This window comes from Somniosus microcephalus, chromosome 13, assembly GCF_052327205.1.
Source record: "Somniosus microcephalus isolate GS21.2 chromosome 13, FLI_Smic_1.0, whole genome shotgun sequence".
NCBI classification, from domain to species: domain Eukaryota; kingdom Metazoa; phylum Chordata; class Chondrichthyes; order Squaliformes; family Somniosidae; genus Somniosus; species Somniosus microcephalus.
In genome coordinates, this window is record NC_140999.1 from 70,904,301 (window position 1) to 70,923,257 (window position 18,957).

General features: G+C 43.7%; 1 protein-coding gene across 1 annotated transcript in view; it reads right to left on the minus strand.

Annotated features, from left to right (window-relative positions):
* Window positions 1-686: 686 nt before the first annotated feature.
* The window catches only part of cherp (calcium homeostasis endoplasmic reticulum protein), a 91,147-nt gene continuing 72,876 nt past the window's right edge, over window positions 687-18,957 (minus strand). The window contains exons 9-15 of the mRNA XM_086004263.1: window positions 14,697-14,783; window positions 12,721-12,810; window positions 11,012-11,170; window positions 6,425-6,538; window positions 3,735-3,829; window positions 2,987-3,172; window positions 687-1,348 (exon numbers count right to left, since the gene is read on the minus strand). Of these exons, the coding sequence (XP_085860389.1) occupies window positions 1,311-1,348; window positions 2,987-3,172; window positions 3,735-3,829; window positions 6,425-6,538; window positions 11,012-11,170; window positions 12,721-12,810; window positions 14,697-14,783 (769 nt within the window). The 3' untranslated portion in view covers window positions 687-1,310. The remainder of the gene's footprint in view (window positions 1,349-2,986; window positions 3,173-3,734; window positions 3,830-6,424; window positions 6,539-11,011; window positions 11,171-12,720; window positions 12,811-14,696; window positions 14,784-18,957) is intronic.

Below are 18,957 nucleotides of genomic sequence, written 5' to 3' on the forward strand. Positions count from 1 at the left end.
CATTACAGAATATTAAAAGCCATTTAATCAACCGTGATTTCTTATTGGCAGTTTGATGACGAGGGTGTTGTTATAACCGAGTCCTCTGCCCCCACCGTTAGCTGTACTAACGCTTCTAACTCCAGGCGAGTCACACAAGTGCTTGGTGATGGCATTATAGCAAGATCCACTTGTGCTACCAGTTTATGAATGGAAGCAAGATAGTAGACAGAAATATGGATGTATCATGAGAGGAACCTGCTCAAACCAGTGCTGGGTAGTATGGAGGTCGGAGCACTGATTGTACTGTATATTTGCTGTTCATTTGGATTCCATTAGTGGCCATGCCTTCACCCGCCCAGGCACTACTAGGCTTTGGAATTCCCTCCATAAAACTCTCCGCCTCGCTTTCCTCCTTTAAGACACTCTTAAAAACCTACCTCTTCGACCTGTCCTAATATCTCATGTGGCTTGGTGTCAAATTTTGTTTGACAACGTTCCTGTGAAGCACCTTGGCACGTTTTACTGCATTAAAGGTGCTATATAAATGCAAGTTGTTGTCAATTCAACAATTTGCCATCATAAGGAAGTTGTTTGTTTTGGTTCAGACGTGGACGACTCGATGTAAGCCGTGCATGTGGCTTATTTCCTGGAGTGAGACAAACATTTATCGGCACCGAGCAGGAAACTTAACGGTGACCAAAATGGAGGTCTGCACAATAAACAGAATGCGTTTAATTGATAAGAAATTTCTGATTGAGAAACTTTACTCCTGCAGTTCAGATGAACAGGTTAAAATGGTTCACAAAAGTCATTACATTAGCTCTAGTCTAGTGGGTGATCAAACAAGAGAGTGTTAACAATCCAGACATACCTCTCTATAACCGAACACAAAAGGGCAAGTGAAAATACTTCAAGAGTTCAGAGTCCTTCCTTTGTACATCACGGAGGAGACAGTCAAAATGTCCAACTTGAGGCCAACACAAACATTTACAATTTGTCAATATAAAAATTCTCATCCTATCATTGATGCCTACAGCTTTGCACTGCTTCACTTAAAAAAAAAACACACTGGGAAAAACACATCATTGTATAAGCAGGTACCCCAAGTGAAAATGAGATTATTATAGTATGTTCAGATCTACATTAAGATTCATTAGGGATTTAGTCCTCTGCTTGTGTCCCAGCCCTGAAATACTCGGTATGAGAGGCCCCCCGTGATTGATCAGTCCAGCAGTGAGTAGCTTGGGTTTCTAAGTCCTTATTGTGTTACGGGAGTGATGTCACCATCTGAAGCAGAACAAATACAGCTCCGTCTTCTCCCGCACGCTTCACTCTGGGGGTGGCTGCTCCTGTATCTCTTTCTTCACTGCAGTAACAGAAAAAAATAAAAAGCAGGTCATAAAAGGAAAAGCCCAGCAAAACAAATATTCTAATATTTAATCAACAGGTAACAATGTACGTAATAAATTCTATGTGGGACCATGACAAAGGTTTACCGCTGTCACCCAAGGCAATGTACTATTTGAAAACTGCCTTTCAGATATTTCCGTTTCCCTGCATGTGCCAGTCAACCTCAGGTTAATTTTACTAAACATGTAATGGTCCTGTTTAGTAACTCAACAATTAGCAGTGAACCTCCTTGAACTAATTTAACACATCAGTAAAGAGAGGACAGGGGAGCCATGGGAGTTCTGTCCAAAAGCAACTACGAGCACTCCTGTCTCTGCTGTAAAATCACTGATTCGAGGCATCAGTTGTTTACAACAACAGGATGTATTGCTTCGAGTTGCTGTTCAAGCACTCGGGAAGGATAATGACTTACCTGAAGGGTTCCCATTTAAGAACTGGGAATAATCAAATTTTATTATTTAAAAAAAGAGCTCTGTCTTGATGGTTCCTGCACAACACTTTATGAAAATTGGAACAGTGGAAGCAAAAGCTTCCATACCAGTCAGCTGAAATTGAAATTGATAAGGGAGGAAAGCTTTTGATTATACCAAAATTATTTAAAGATGATGCTGAAGGCCTTTGGGATTCGATAGTTAATTGATCAGCTTTCTCTTGGAGATGGTTGTCCTTGCCTATACTGAACAATGAGAAGAATGTATTTGTAGCCTGGTCACTACCTGAAACATCAGAACCATACAGGGGGAGATTCTAATTAAACACGCCTGGTCTTTGGATAGACAGCTGGGAAGGGCAGGAATGCCCCGTATCCGATGTCTCGTGCTGTATGATCTTGGAATAGAATGTGCAGACGTGACGTGTTGTGCGTGAAGCAACCAGTGTGTGGAATGCATGATGAAGATGCACTGAGGAACGGGTTGTAGACATGGTCAGTCACCAGTACATGGTTAATGTGGCTCAGGAGAGTGGGAGCATACACTGTATTACTACTAATTTAAAACTTTCACTCAAGGCTCTGACACATGCTCCATAGAGACACTGACCTTCTGCATTAAGCTTAATGAAACACCAGGATAGGGGTAAGCACACTGGGACCGATCAGAGTTATTGAAGGTCAAGCAGAGAAGCAATTTCAGGGTGAACCCCCAAAACTGAAATAAAAACTATCCACACTGGATAACTAAGAGTACAGGAGGGTATTTCAAATCCAGATGGTGACCTTTTGATAAATGGAAGTACGTGAGGAGAAATAGGTTTTGAACCTTGTTTACTACACAATGTATAATGACATTTGTAATAATTTTGATGATTACGCTATTTAAACAAATGGGTAGAGGTCTGCGTAATAGCTACATCGAGATAGATGCATGATGGCGGTGCTCCAGTGTACGTTGGGGACTGACCTCTCTCAGTGTGCCCAGTTTAAAGAGGAACTCCACTTAAGTTCCACTTATTTCAATGGATGTGCTACTGTCACTGTCAAAGGTCAGATCCTGGTGTGAAAGTGCACAGAGGCAATCTCACTCATGTTCCAATGCAGCACGAGTGCCACCTCAAGAGTCACATACACGGGACTGCATTCATTCACATTACTTACTTTCATCTCTTGCTTTCATGCGAGCTATGAAGGAGTAGCTCTTATTTCTTCGATAATTCTCATAGGGATCATCGAGTGGGACCCCCACTCCTTTATACTGGTCCCACTTATCCCGGATCTCTCCTCCTTTGATTGGGTCCTGGATACCCTGCTCCTTTGCCCCAAGGCCGCCTGACCCGCTCCATCCTGGAATAGACCAACACAAATCCAATTATTTTCTACCGAATATGTAGCCCTTGGGTGTCCAAACTGTGGCACATGAACCCTGGTTATCGGCCTCCAAAGCTCTGGTGATGTTGCTGCTTATATTTCTTACTCAGCCGGGTTTGCCATTTGAATTCTGCTGGTTAAATCTCTAAGTTAGCTCGGGGAAATGATTTTAGGTCTCTCTAATTAGCCCAAATTATTTTTTAATTTTACAGCACCTGGTTGGTGTTTTGCATTGGTTATAATACCTTTAGGCTGTACCACATGGCCCATGAAGACAAAAGGTTTGGATACCCCTGGATGTTACCTAGGCTGCAGGTCTCGCGCATCCACTAAGTAACTGTATTATAAGCCCCTCAATGAATACAATAATCTACAATGCAAGACCTGTATTTTGCTTTGATACCACTGCCCTGACAAACTATTAATTTTGGCAATAAAAATCCAGGCACCTTTCTGGTTTAGGGGTAATGTGAGACTTTGTGCGCCTTAAATAGAATTGCTGTGAAAACCATGACTGAAAGCAGAGAGTCAACCATACCCATCTTCATTAACAGCTGGTGCCCTTTGTTTTCTTCCCCCAGTCTCTGATCGGGTGTGAGAGTGACAGGGCCACCTCCAAGTCCTGTTGTGGAACTATAAGAGAACAAACATCAATAAATTAATCCTAATGCAGTGGTTACAACAGACAACGCTTGTGCAGCAGCTGGAACGACTTGCAAAGAAGTTAAGGGCCTTTTGCTCTTGTGAAGGAACACAGTAAATGACTGGATGCTGGTTACTGGAGTAATCTTAGACCTGGGACCCAACAATCCTACGTTCATCAAACTTGGTGAAAAAGTAGACGTCATTAGAGAGTTGCGAAGTTTTGGAAGAAAGCGCCAATTCACAACTCATCTGTGCTGAGCTTTGCTCAGAGCGATCTCACCTCTCCAAACAAAGAGTAGTGACCACTAGCAAAAAGTGAGTAAAAATCCAAGTAACCAATTAAAGGTCATTAATGAACAAAACAGCATTTTGCACCTGCAGAGTAACATTGAAAGGCAGTGCTTCACTCTTTGTCAGACTTGGCATTAGGGAATTGAATAAAGGGAAAAATTTGAAGCTTCATCTCGGAAGTATGGGAACATTAGAGAGGAGTTTTCTTTGAGAATGTGTGGATGATGACTGATATAGTCATGGGCGAGAAGGAATAAAAAAAAAGCTTGGGAGAACACAGGGCTTGAGAAGCAGTTGTACCAAAACAAAATCAGCTCCCAGGGCACGATAGGGCCACAGGGCACGAGCCCCCTTAGGGGCAAGAGGGGCATGACTTGGTCCACAAAGACCTGCAGGGAGAGTCGACAGTCGGCCATCTTTAACACATTATGATTGGCAGTGAAGCTCAACACTCTCATCATCCTTGATGCCACAAAGGTCACAGCAGGAGTCAGCCTTCAGTCTGATGGCTCCACTAAGGAGTTAGCTAAAGCCCAATGTTGTCACTCATCCCGTTACATACACCTCAGCAGTGGGACCCCAACGTTTCAGGCACAGAGAGTGGTGCGTGAAAGTCTCAATCCCTCACTCAGCTCTGAAATTGGGCAGGATTCATTTCTTTTACAAACACTGCTTGATCTCCCAAGCACTACTGAGACAAAAGGAAAATATGCTTCTTCCTGTAACTGTCTCTCTGCTTGTCTCCCATTCTATGGCTGTTTGCCTTTCACTCTGTCTCCCTCTATATGGGTCACACACTTACACCATCATTTTTGTTGCCAGCCTTTTTTTCCTTTCTCTCTTCCTCTGCAACTCCCTCATTCTCTGTGTTCTCTTGATTCTGTAAGTTTCTCAATCTATGTACAGTTTGAGTTTTTCCTTCTAGACTCATACGCTTGCTTTCTCAGTGTATCTCTCTCTTCCCCTCCCTCCTTTTCCTCTCGTCCCCTGGAGATCTGGAGGCAGACTGAAGACCGACAAAATGATTTTGTCTCTCTCTCTCTGGGTACAATGCCATCATTCTCCAGAAAGCATCTCAGTAATCCTGAAACTCCTTTCAGAAGAGCCTGATCACCACAAAAACGCTTCAATCAAATTATAGACCAAGAGCTTCCCTCCATCATCATCACCCTATCCTTCCTCTAACACCATTCTGGGGAGCATCTCCATATACCTCCTCTAACACAAGCTGGTTGGTTGCTTTTTTTGGAAAGTTGGTAAATGGGTTTGTAAGAGGCTGGGGAGAGCTGCTGTCCATCTTAATACTGGTCCTGGTCCCAATGTCTCCTTTTTCAAACTGCTCCAAGGGGGTTTGTAAGGTACATACCACTAATTCTGGCTTCTCCTCCAAATCTCACCAACTTCTAAAATCTCCCTCTTGAACAAATCAGGCACAACTTCCTCATATTCCTCAACGTCTGAGGGTCCATCACCCAGTATCACAGCCAGCTTGGATTAACATTTTAATACAATCCTGACATAAAATCAGAAAGTCCCTTTACATTATCAAGGTAAAGAGAATCTGCTACAAGGCAAGATAATCCTGGGGCAAACACTGAAAACTCCTCCAGCTTCCATGTTACCCACCTCTCTCATTACAGCTTAGATTCCGAACATTTCTGAAGATGCAAGAGCTCCTACCCCACTTTGGTGCAGGATGGAGTCTTTGAAGGGAGAGGACGTACACACCAGCCCTTTCTGTACAGTAAACAGAAGCAACAATCTGGTGCCAGGCCAGTTTCCTACATTACAACAGTGACTACACTTCAAAAATACTTCATTGCCTGTGACGTGCTTTGTCATAAGGCCATGAAAGGCGCTTTATTAATGCAAGTTTGTTTGTTATTTTAAAACAGAATGCAGCATCCCTTCTGCTGGGGTGCAGTGAGCTACCCAACTCCCCACTCACTTCATTAACACCCTCCCAAATAGACCATCATCAATATTTTAACACACAACCGGTTTACTTTCTTGAGAAGCTAAAGCCGTGGCTCAAACTTGTGACATCACAGGGTATGAGTGAGGTGGAAAAGTTTATCATTGTACTTTGCACCTCTGGTTTCTGTATTACACAAAGCACGCGCGCAGAGTGGGGAACATTGGAATACGGATTTAAACCCCATCAACAAGGCCTTCGTAACTCACTCGCTATCAATCACCCATGGACTACTCTGCATATTGTACTGTCCTCCATCGTTTATCCTCTACTGCACATCTTGTAATAGACAACACGCGCCATTTCCATGCACTTACGGTGGAGTTTGGCTACGCGACCTCGATACCCGCCTCTTTCCTGGTGAAAAGGATCGCGACCGTGAGCGAGACCTTGACCTCGACCGACTGCGAGATGACCCTGACCCGCTGCGACTGAAAAGATAATATTAGGAAGATTTTACACAGGACTCTCTATGTTTTTAAATTTCAACACAATTCATGGTGGCGTGCAGCAACATCTGAGTTAAAACGCCTGTATCATATCCTGGTAGCTATGAGTTCTAGTCCCAGAGTTGCCTGACTCTCAAATCTGTCAGCCCAGTGCAAGGGTAGTTTCGCCTCAGAGAAACATGTTCCGCTTTGTGTTGTGAGCCAGCAGGTCCCCAGTCACCTCAAGGAGGTGCAGGCTGGTGAAGGCAGCTATGCAATGTGATCGGGTAGAATGTAACTTGGGAGAAAGGTTTAGTGCAGGATAATTGGTGAACTACAATTGTTGTACGAGGCCCCTTGGGTCGGAGCGATCATAATATGATAGAATTCTTCATTAAGATGGAGCATGGAGCCGGCGACGGTGAAGAGGAGGCCGCATTGGAGCATTCACATCCCGATGATGTGTTCGGCGAGTCGGGCAGAGGAGCGCAGCGCAACGAGCAGCAGCAGTAGACTCACGACACTCTGCAGCACGTCAGCCGGCAGCTCCATTTCGGGTAACTCGCAGTCCGGATGGGAGCCGGGCATGGTGGCCAGAGCGGGAGAAGCAGGCCACCACACGTGGAGCCGGCAACAGTGAGGAGGAGGCCGCGGTGAAGAGGAGGACGGAGCGGCTGAGGGACATCGTGCTCCCACTGCCACGGGAAGCCATTGTATTGACTTTGAACGCGGCGCTGTATGTATAGCTGACGCGTCCCTACGGGGAACAAGCATTCCATTGTACTTGTTACATATGGCAAATAAATCTAATCTGAATCTGAATGAAGTAGTTGACTCAGAGACTAGGGTCCTGAATTTAAATAAAGGAAACTACGATGGTCTGAGGCGCGAGTTGGGTAGGATTGATTGGGGAATGTCACTCAAAGGGTTGACGGTGGATAGGCAATGGCAAACATTCAAAGACCGCATGGATGAACTACAGAATTTGTTCATCCCAGTTTGGCATAAAAATAAAACAAAAAAGGTGACTCAACCGTGGCTAACAAGGAAAATTAGGGATAGCATAAGATCCAAGGAGAGGACATATAAATTGGCCAGAAAAAGCAGTAAACTTGAGGATTGGGAGCAGTTTAAGATTCAACAAAGGAGGACAAAGGGATTAATTAAAAATGGGAAAATAGAATATGAGAGTAAGCTTTCAGGGAACATAAAAACTGACTGTAAAAGCTTTTATAGATATGTGAAGAGAAAAAGATTGGTGAAGTCAAACGTAGGTCCCTTGCAGTCAGAATCAAGGGAATTTATAATGGGGAACAAAGAAATGGCAGACCAATTAAATACATATTTTGGTTCTGTCTTCACAAAGGAGGACACAAATAACCTCCCAGAGATGTCGGGGAACATAGGGTCTGATGAAAGGGAGGAACTGAAAGAAATCAGTATTTGTAGGGAAATGGTGTTAGGGAAATTGACAGGATTGAAGGCCGATAAATCCCCAGGGCCTGATAATCTACATCCTAGGGTACTTAAGGAAGTGGCCCTAGAAATAGTAGATGCATTGCTGATCATCTTCCAACATTCGATGGAATCTGGAACAGTACCCATGGATTGGAGGGTAGCTAATGTTACCCCACTATTCAAAAAAGGTGGTAGAGAGAAAACAGGGAATTACAGACCGGTGAGCCTGACATCAGTAGTGGGTAAAATGCTAGAGTCCATTATAAAAAAATGTAATAGCAGAGCACTTGGAAAACAGTGACAGGATCGGACAAAGTCAACATGGATTTACAAAAGGTAAATCGAGCTTGGCTAATCTACTGGAATTTTTTGAGGATGTAACTGGTAAAATAGATAAGGGAGAACCAGTGGATGTGGTGTATTTGGACTTTCAGAAGGCTTTCGATAAGGTCCCGCATAAGTGATTAGCGTGTAAAGTTAAGGCACATGGGATTGGGGGCAAGGTATTGACTTGGATAGAGAACTGGTTGGCAGACAGAAAGCAAAGAGTTGGAATAAACGGGTCTTTTTCCGAGTGGCAGGCAGTGACTAGTGGGGTACCGCAGGGATCGGTCCTTGGACCCCAGCTATTCACAATATATATTAATGATCTAGACAAGGGAACTCGATGTAATATCTCCAAGTTTGCAGACGACACAAAGCTGGGTGGGCGTGTGTGCTGTGAGGAGGATGCCGAGAAACTCCAGGATGATTTGGACAGGTTGGGTGATTGGGCAGAAGCATGGCAGATGCAATATAACTTGGATAAATGTGAGTTTATCCACTTTGGTGGCAAAAACAGGAAGGCAGATTATTATCTGAATGGCAATAGATTGGGAGAAGGAGAAGTGCAACGAGACCTGCGTGTCCTTGTGCACCAGTCGCTGAAGGTAAGCATGCAGGTGCAGCAGGCGGTTAAGAAGGCAAATGGTATGTTGGCCTTCGTAGCGAGAGGGTTCGAGTACAGGAACAAGGATGTCTTGCTGCAGTTGTACAGGGCCTTGGTGAGACCACATCTTGAGTATTGTGTGCAGTGTTGGTCGCCTTATCTGAGGAAGGATGTTCTTGCCATGGAAGGAGTTCAGCGAAGATTCACCAGGCTGATACCTGGGATGGTAGGAATGACATACGAGGAGAGATTGGGTCGATTGGGCTTATACTCGCTGGAGTTTAGAAGAATGAGAGGGGATCTCATTGAAACTTATAAAATTCTGACAGGACCGGACAGACTAGATGCAGGAAGGATGTTCCCGATGGTCGGGGACTCCAGAACCAGGGGTCACAGTCTAAGGATAAGGGGTAAGCCATTTCGGACAGAAATGAGGAGGAATTTCTTCACCCAGAGAGTGGTGAACCTGTGGAATTCTCTATCACAGAAGGCAGTGGAGGCCAATTCATTAAATATATTCAAGAAGGAGTTGGATATATTTCTTAAGGCTAAAGGGATCAAGGGGTATGGGGAGAAGGCAGGGACCGGGTACTGAATTTGGATGATCAGCCATGATCGCATTGAATGGCGGAGCAGGCTCGAGGGGCTGAATGGCCTACTCCTGCTCCTATCTTCTATGTTTCTATGTTTAAAACAAGAAAATAGTCAATTAGAGAGGAGAAAATACTGAGGCACAAACATTGAACCACTGAAGACTCCTGCGCTTCTGGGTCGCACAAAAGGCGAATACATTGGGTTTGAATCCATGACGGATGGGCGTTGTTGTGAAAAACCACAGAAAATCCTACTTCTTTACAAAACACAAAGCCAAATGCGAGTTGAATTGTAGGTGTATCCTATGCACCGTATGAATGGAGCAGTACAAATCACTTCTCATTTCACAATCAAACAATATTTGGCACTTAAATCTTTGAGATGGGTTTGGTTAGTATTGTCAAGTAACATTGGTGGTCTTCAATTAGGTGTAGATCTGGAGAATCTTAAAGTTAGTCGAACGGTTGAAATTCAAAGAACGTGTATGGCCTGACGTGGAAATACTGGCCTTGGTGAAGAGAGGGCCTGATCATATCCTCTTGCTGTTATAATTTTAAAGTATTTTAAGTGTGTAATACACTTTAAAAGTTGGAATTGAAAAGTGGCAAAAGAAAAAAAAAAAAATCAGTAAAAGGAAAAATGGTAAAAAAAAACACGAGATACATGGGAAATGACACAATGAAGAGTTTGTATCCTGTCCCTGGAACAATAGCGCCTATATAACCACATTCCTCTTGTCTGTCATGCAGCAGAATATTCTTTCCCAGCCCCTACACTTGCTTAAAAATCTGTTCCATTTCCTGCTTTTTTCCAGTTCTGATGTAAGGTCATCGACCTGAAACGTTAACTCTGTTTCTCTCTTCACAGATGCTGCCTGACCCGCTGAGTATTTCCAGCATTTTCTGTTTTTATAGCAGAATATTCTTGTCTGGTTAAGTGCTTACTCTGTGCTTTTCGCCTTTCCAGTTGGTCATTTTCTGCTTTTGTCATTCATAATTACACAAAACATTTTGCCCCAATTACATTCTCCTGAAATATTTCTACCCAATCACATTGCAGCAAGAAAACATTTGATATACAGCTCCCCGCAGTGCCGGCCCCTTAAAATACAATTTGGAACATGACAAAGACATTTAAAAAAAACAATAGGTTGGGGGGGGGGCGGGCGGGGGGGGAAATCACAGACTTACCAATGTCTTCCACGAGCAATGCCTTGCCATGAGCAGCCTGCTGGGCCTCATTTACATCCCTCAGCTCAGGTATTTGCATCGCCCCCCACCGGTTGAGGCCTGCCACGTTTGCCTGCATTTCTAAAGTAACCCATTGGTTGTGGAGGGCTTTGGGACATCCTGAGAATGTGCCAAGATGCAAATTCTCTCTTATGTTGTTACGTGTAGAGTTTTTCATCACACACTAGTAACAGGGCCCTAACACTTCAAAAGGTACCAGAACAGTGAGCAGGCAGGCAGGTTAGAAAGTAACTTCTTTGCTCTTACCTGGAACGCGAAGCAGAATATGAACGAGAACGTGAATGAGATCGAGACTGTGACTGTGACCGCGATCTGGAATAAGAGCCGGAGGACCGCGAAGACCTTGAGCTCGAGCCGGAGGATGAACGCCTGCTCCGAGACCGACTGCGGGATTTTGATCGCCCACTGTGGAAAAATGACCCGAGTCACTGTCTGGATTAAAATACATCTTCATTTTTGTTCTGTAGGAATCTGAATTTTCTCCACACAAATCTCCCATCTGCAATCCCCCCCAGCAAGACAGTGGGACAGTCAGACTGCAATCAACACTACCACAAACGTGGGTGCCTTGCAATTCAATCTATGCATGTCAGACATTTTTGTATTGGGAACACCATCACCAAGTCACACACCATCCTGACTCAGACATACATCATCGTTCTTTCATCGTCGCTGGGCCAATATCTTGGAATTCCCTAAACTAATAGCACTGTCAGGGCCCCACCGCAAGGACTCCAGTGGTTCAAGGAGAAGGCCACCACCACCTTCTCAGGGCAACTAGGGATAAGCAATAAAGGTGGCCTTGCCAGTGTCACCCACATGCTGAGAATAAACTTCTGCAGTGAGACACAACTCTCCAGTTCTGCACAGTACTCCATCGAGTTGCCCAAATGGAACAACACTCACTTTACTGAGGCATACCGAATCCAAGACAGGTGACTCTGGAGCTCAACACAGAGAGCTGGCCTCTGCCAGTGGGGATTCTAACAACACATATACTTATGTATGCATGATACATTCCTGGCCAAAATCTTTCTTACTCCAGGGGTCCCTCAAAGGCAGAGTTCTTAAAAGACATCCACCAGAAGTGTATACATGGAGGTTCCTTAGTACACGTACATGCACTTTATTTGAGAAACTGTAGATTTTATGTTGATGGGAAAATGTCCCAAAATAGGCACATTAGCGGCACCTGGTATTCCATCCAAGTGTCCAATGGACAGCGGGCATTCTAATCATAGAAGTGATCAAAGATGCCCCGAATCTGGAGAATTCACCAATTTATTCACTGGTTGAGGTAGTTAAAAGGCCGAGCCATACAGACCAGGAAGATTCCCGGCTCCATCTCCAGTCTGCGTGGAGTCGGCTGATTTCAGGCTGACCAGAGGCAAGGACATTATAACTGGCTTCAGCACACAGGTTATGGAGACGGGAAACAGCCAGGGCTCCTCGCTCCCGATTGCTTTCTGCTGATCCGTTTGAAGTGTGTGCATAGACATTGGCTGAGGGCAGTATTAGGCTTGGTATGAAGTACACTGTGGCTGAATAGCCTGCTGAAAACACTGCACAGGCTTACATGGAACAGAGGTGAGAAAAATTATGGAAAAATAAAAAAAATACTGGAACAGCATGGAGGTTGGGGCACCAGATGTTGCTAGTTAATTTAACAGATACTGTACCCTATCATCATAGAATTTCAACACCAAAACCAGCCCATATTGGTGTTTAACCACCACACAAGCAGTGGCCATAATCGCATATGCCTGCCCTTTTCCCTCATCTCTTTAGTCCACTTTCTTTCAACCACTTGCCTAATCTATTCTTAAATGTTGACATGGTCTCGGCTTCAATCGTTAACTCAGGTAGTGCATTCCACAGCCTCTCAACCCTCTGTCCTAAATCTCTTGCCCAAACTTACAAACCACAGAGAAGGCACCAGGACATACTGCACTAACCGTTTCTCCACTTTGGCTCCACTACTGGCCTCATGGGATTCCGAACGGGCTCCTGGCTTCAGAGTTCCAGATGCAGCTGTGCTCGGACCCCTGTTACAAGGATGGTTGGGAAAAATCAGAGTACTATATCGGTTATATTGTTTCTAACACAAACTTTTCTCTGCTCCCACAACCAGAACTTATTTCTTTAGAACCAAAATTTCAGATACTTCAAGGATTTTGCAGACAAGCGCAAAGGTCAGCAGAAATCATTTGGTAGATCAAGTATTGTAAGGAATGGGCAGCACGGTGGCATAGTGGTTAGCACTGTTGCCTCACAGCGCCAGGGACCTGGGTTCGAATCCGGCCTCGGGCGACTGTCTGTGTGGAGTTTGCACATTCTCCCCGTGTTTGCGTGGGTTTCCTCCGGGTGCTCCGGTTTCCTCCCACAGTCCAAAGATGTGCGGGTTAGGTTGATTGACTATGATAAATTGACCCTTAGTGTTAGGGGGATTAAATACGTGGGGTTATGGGGATAGGGTGGGATATGTGTTGGTGTAGGGGTTACGGGGATCGGGTGGGATAGGTGTCGGTGCAGGCTCAATGGGCCGAAATGGCCTCTATCTGCACTGTGGGGTTTCTGTGAGTGCTGTGAGAATTAGATCAGTGTCCTTTCCCTTCGATGGTAACTCACACTCACACCGCCCCCATCACCCGCCCAGTAGTAAGTGTTGTTGGCATTATCCAAGTAAATAGTCTGACTAGTTACTGAAGCCTGAAAACCTGCAGTGACAGATCGTACAATCTCTGGACGACAACACGGTTGACCCCCAGGTTAAATGGTTCTCTCTACTGGCAGCAATTCACTTCCTTTGTACCTAGGCACAGAGACTCTGCACTTTCAGTTTCCCCCCAGTAAAGTAACTGGCTATTGTTCAGAAAGTGAATCTCATTGTTTGGAACATCTGAGTATTGAAAGGGAGAATTCCTTTATGATAATAAATTGCAGATGCATTAGTCAGAATTTTCCAAATGTTTTCCAGATTCAGGAATTGTGCATTTGGATTGGAAAATTGTAAATGTAATTCCATTACTTAAGAAGGGAGGGAGAGAGAAACCAGGTAACTACAGATCCATCAGTGTAACATCAGTTGTGGGGAAGTTACAGGAATCTAGCATCAGGGACAGAGTGGCTGAGCAGGTGGACAATCAAAAAACCCAATGGAACATTGGGCTTTATTTCAAGGGCGCCTGGAATACAAAGGGGAGGAAGTTATCCTTTAGTTGTAGAGTGCCTTGGTCAGACCCCATATCTGAGGTACTGCATTCAGTTTTGGTCACCGACCCTTAGGAAAGAGAGTGTAGAGCGCAGATTTATCAGAATGACAGCAGGGCATAAAGGGTTAAGTTATGAGGACAGTTTGCATAAACCTGGTACTGTATGTATTCCCTTGAGTTTAGAAAATTGAAGGATGATGTAATTGAGACTTTTACAAAGATAAAGGGATTCAATAAGGTAGATACAGGGAAAATATTTCCTCTGGTAGGGGGGATCGAGAACAAGGAGGCATAATCTTAAATTTAGAGCTAGACCATTTAGAAGGGAAATCAGGATGCACTTTTCCAAAGGGTAGTAGAAATCTGGAATTATCTTCCCCAAAAGGCTGAGGATGCTGGGGGTCAACTGGAGCTTTCAAGACTGAGATCAATAGATTTTTGTTAGGTAAGGGTATCAAGGGATATGGAGCAAAGGCGGGTAAATGGATTTGAGGTGCAGATCAACCATGATTTGATTGAACGGCTTGAGGGCCTGAATGGCCTACTCCTGTTCCTATGTTCCTACCCATTAAATAGCCAAAGGACTGACATCATTAGTAGCTGGCACAATGAGATCATCAAAAAAAATAAATCATGAAATATTAAACAGGTTTGGATTTTGCAATTTCTAATAGGTTTTAATCCAATTTCCAGTCCCATTTCTCTCTCCAAACACTTACCTGCTCCTCTTGTCTTGCCCCTTTTTCCTCCGTGCTCGCATTTTGGCTCGGAAGAATTCATAAAGTCCATTCTGCTCCCAGCCTTCACTGCATATGGAAAACAGAATTTAATAAGGTGAAGCAAGCCCAAGGAACTGAACCATTGTCTGAATACTCAATCCAGAAACCAAAAGCACAGACTTTCTCTTGTTCTCCTTGTACGTAAATAATTTGGACATGGGCATGGAGGGACAAACACGGCAAACTGTGGGGAAGACTGCAGGAGGATGTGCACAGAACAGGGATTGGGCAAATATGTAGCAAACACAGTTTAAAGTGGATAACTGCGAAGTTGTACCTTTTGGAGCAAATAACAGAGATTGGAAATATACCCTTGACGGTAAACATAAAATTCTCAGTAGAATGGAGGAACAGAGAGATCTAGGGGTTGCAGATACACGGGTCATAGAATCATACAGCACAGGAGAAGGCCATGTGGCCCATCGTGCATGTTCCAGCTCTTTGAAAGAGCTATCAAATTAGTCCCACTTCGCTGCCCTTTCCCATAGCCCTACAAATCTTTCCGTTTCAAGTATATATCCAATTCCCTTTTGCTGATGCACAGATTATTAAAAGCAGACTGCAGGTGGCAAAAGTCATAAAAAGGGAAAGTGAGATTCTAAGTATTATACAGAGAGGCACTGAATACAAAGCAATAAGGTGATGATGAAGCTGTACAGACACTAACTGGGCCGTACCGTACTATTGTGTGCAATTCTTGACACTCCATTATAGAAGACATGTTAGAGCCAATGGAGAAGACACAATGTAGATTTACTAGAATGTAAAGATGACAGGATAAAGTCACGATGAGAGACTTGAAAACTAGTGCTGTGTGCGCTAGCAAAGAGAAGGATCTAGTAGAAAATGTTTAAGTTTTGAACGGCTTACGGGGTAAATAGTAAAAGAGTATTTCAACTGGTAGTTCAGAGTTAGGTCATCAGAGCTTGAAACATATTGTCACAAGTTGTTTTTGAAGCAGTCATTCACACCATTTAAGAGGGAATTAGACAGGCATCTGAAGAGGCGAAACATTAAAGCATAGAGGAATCAAGCCAGCAAATGGGATAAGAGTACAATGTGGGTCTGGTGCTGGCACAGGCACAATGGGCTTCTTCTGTGCTTAGACTTCTATAAAGACACTGGGAATCCTAACTTTTCCTGAGACTACTACACAGAACTTTTTTTTGCAACTCACCCTGCGAAGCAGAGTAAAATTACAGGCAATGTTCCCTTTAATTTTGTGCAGCTCATTCAAAATACCATGCATGCATGGTTTTTGCTGTTTAAAAGCCGGTGAGCCGGCTGCGTGGGAGTTCCAGAGCGCTGTGCGGCCACGCAGCTTAAAGGGAACATTGATTACAGGTAGCATCTGAACGAGCTGCTAGTAATGGAATTAGAAGAGATCAAAAAAGATATATAGACATTTATGATTGAAAGGAGGGAGATAATTGATAAACTAACCAAACGGAGAGATGGATTACATCCACGCGTATTAAAAGCGAGGAAAGAGATAGCAGAGGCCCCATTACATATTCATTAAAAAAGGGAATAGTACCAGAGGACTGGCAGACAGCTAATGTTATTCCTATATTTAAAAAGTGCGATAGAACAAGTCCAGGGAACTATAGACCAGTTAGCTTAATGTCGGTGGTAGGAAAGATAACTGAATCTTTATTCCAAGATGTAATAGAAAAATATCTAGAAACTGAAAATATAGTAAAGAATAGTCAGCACGGATTTCAAAAGAGGTCATGCTTGACCAACCTTACTGAATTCTTTGAAGAAGTAACAGAAAGAGTAGACAAGGGTAATGTAGTAGATGTAATATATTTGGATTTTCAAAAGGCTTTCAATAAGGTACTGCATGGCAGACTTATGACTAAGGTCAGAGCATGTGGAGTCAGGGGTCAAGTAGCAGAATGGATAACAAGCTGCTACAAAACAGAGAGTAGGGGTTAAAGGTATCTACTCAGACTGGCAAAAGGTGGGAAGTGGTGTTCCACAAGGATTGGTGCTGGGGCCAACGTTGTTCCCTAGTTACATCAATGATGTGGGCTCGGGAATCAGAAATACAATTTCAAAATTTGCGGGTGACACCAAGTTGAGAGGTATAGTCAACACCGAGGGAGACTGCAAGAAATTACAAGACATTAATAAACCTGCAGAATGGATGTGTAATTGGCAAATGAATTTCAATGGCCCTGAATTTGTAGTCGGAGGCTTCCAGTGGGGAAAATGCCTCCAATTCGCAAATAAAATGCCCGCGTACCTGGTGGTGTGGGAGGTATGGAGATACCTGGGTACCCACGGGTAGAGGCCCACGTATCTCAGGGGCGCATGTGGTTCACAAGCACCCCATGGATACGTGGGCCGGCCCAACTAATGACAGAAGGGGGATTACCATTCATGCTTATGGGGATTCTGTATGTACGGAAACCCCGTAAGCATGAATGGGAATACCCCCCAAAATACATCTACACATCAAATAAATCAAAAACCCATTACATATTTAAAATTAATTAAAATGCCATTTAATTAAATATTTAAAACAAAAATTTATTTTTGAAAAATACCTGGGAAACTGATGAAGTGCTTGCCACAATTTTTTTGCGAGAGCAAGTTCTATTATCATTGATTTTAATTACAAGACGTGGTAATATAAATATCATGTGGCATTATTTTTTAATTTAAACTTTTAATTTAAAAATAAACTTACCTTATTGTACAGGTTTTTTAATGTATAAATGATTGATAAAAATTTATTTTTATGTTTATTTAAACTCTTACGCTGGTAAAAGCAAGCCTTACACCTGTTTTTACCAGGTGTAAGAATTTCACAGGCATTCGCTGGGCAGAAGTTGGGCAAATAACCCAACTCTCCGCCCGCGGATGCCCTTTTCCCAGGGATATGGATGATCTGTCACGAAAATTCTTGATAGATCGCAATTTCCAGGTTTTTGCATATGCCTAAACCCAGAACTTGCATGGCCCTGACACACCCGTAGGGGCCGCAAATTATGGCCCACAATAGATAAGTGTGAGGTGGTGCATTTTGATAGAAAGAATAAGGAGGTCACATACTCCTTGAAAAAATAAAAGAGTCTAAATGGGGTAGAGGTGCAAAGGGATCTAGGGGTACAGATACACAAATCACAAAGTAGCAACACAGGTTAATAAGGCCATAAAAAAGGCAAACACAGCACTGAGGATGATTTCTAGAGGGATAGAATTGAAAAGCAGAGAAGTTATGTTAAAAGTTATATAGAACCATGGTTAGACCAACACTTAAGAGTACTGTGTACAGTTCTGGTCTCCATATTATAAAATGGATATAGAGGAACTGGAAAAGGTGCAAAAAAAGATTTACTAGGATGGTACCAGAAAAGATGCTCATTTCTATACAATTGAAAAGACTGAGCAGTGAACTGATACAGGTCTTTAAGATTATGAAAGGGTTTGATAGGGTAGATGTAAAGAAAATGTTTCCACTTGTGAGGGAGTCCAAAACTAGGGGTCATAAATATGAGATAGTCACTAATGAATCCAATAGCGAGTAGGAGAAACTTCTTTACCCAGAGAGTAGCTAGAATGTCAAGCAGCGGCAGCAGTGGGAGCGGCGGCAGAATTCGAGAGTGACGTCACAGTACAGAAAGTGACGCCGGCGCAGGGGAAGCTGATTGGTGAGTACTTTTTTTTCCTTCAATTTTAAGTTTAATTCTTTTAAGGTAGTTCATAGTTAAGGTAGTTCGGGAGAGCGAGAATCCAAGAGTTTAAATTTGAGGTAGGAATTTATTAATTAAAAGTATGACGGGGACCTCAGTCCCGTGCATTGCACGGCCTGCAGCATGTGGGAATTCCTAGACGCTTCTTGCAGTCAGGATGACCACATGTGCAGTAAATGCCAACGGTTTGGCCAACTTGAGATCCAGTTTTCGGAGCTCGAGCGTCAGCTGGAGGCAGTGCGGTGTATCCACGAGGCTGAGAGTTACATGGATAGCACGTTTTTAGACGTGGTCACCCCACAGCTTAAGAGCGAGCAGTCAGAGAGGGAATGGGTGACCACCAGTCAGAAGGGGGACAGGCTGGTAGTCAGGAAAGCCCCAGAATGCATCTCACTCAACAACCGTTTTTCTGTGTTGGAAAACGGTGAAAGTGACGGTTCCTCTGGGGAGTGCAGCCAGAGCCAAGTTCACGGCACTGTGGGTGGCTCAGCTGCACA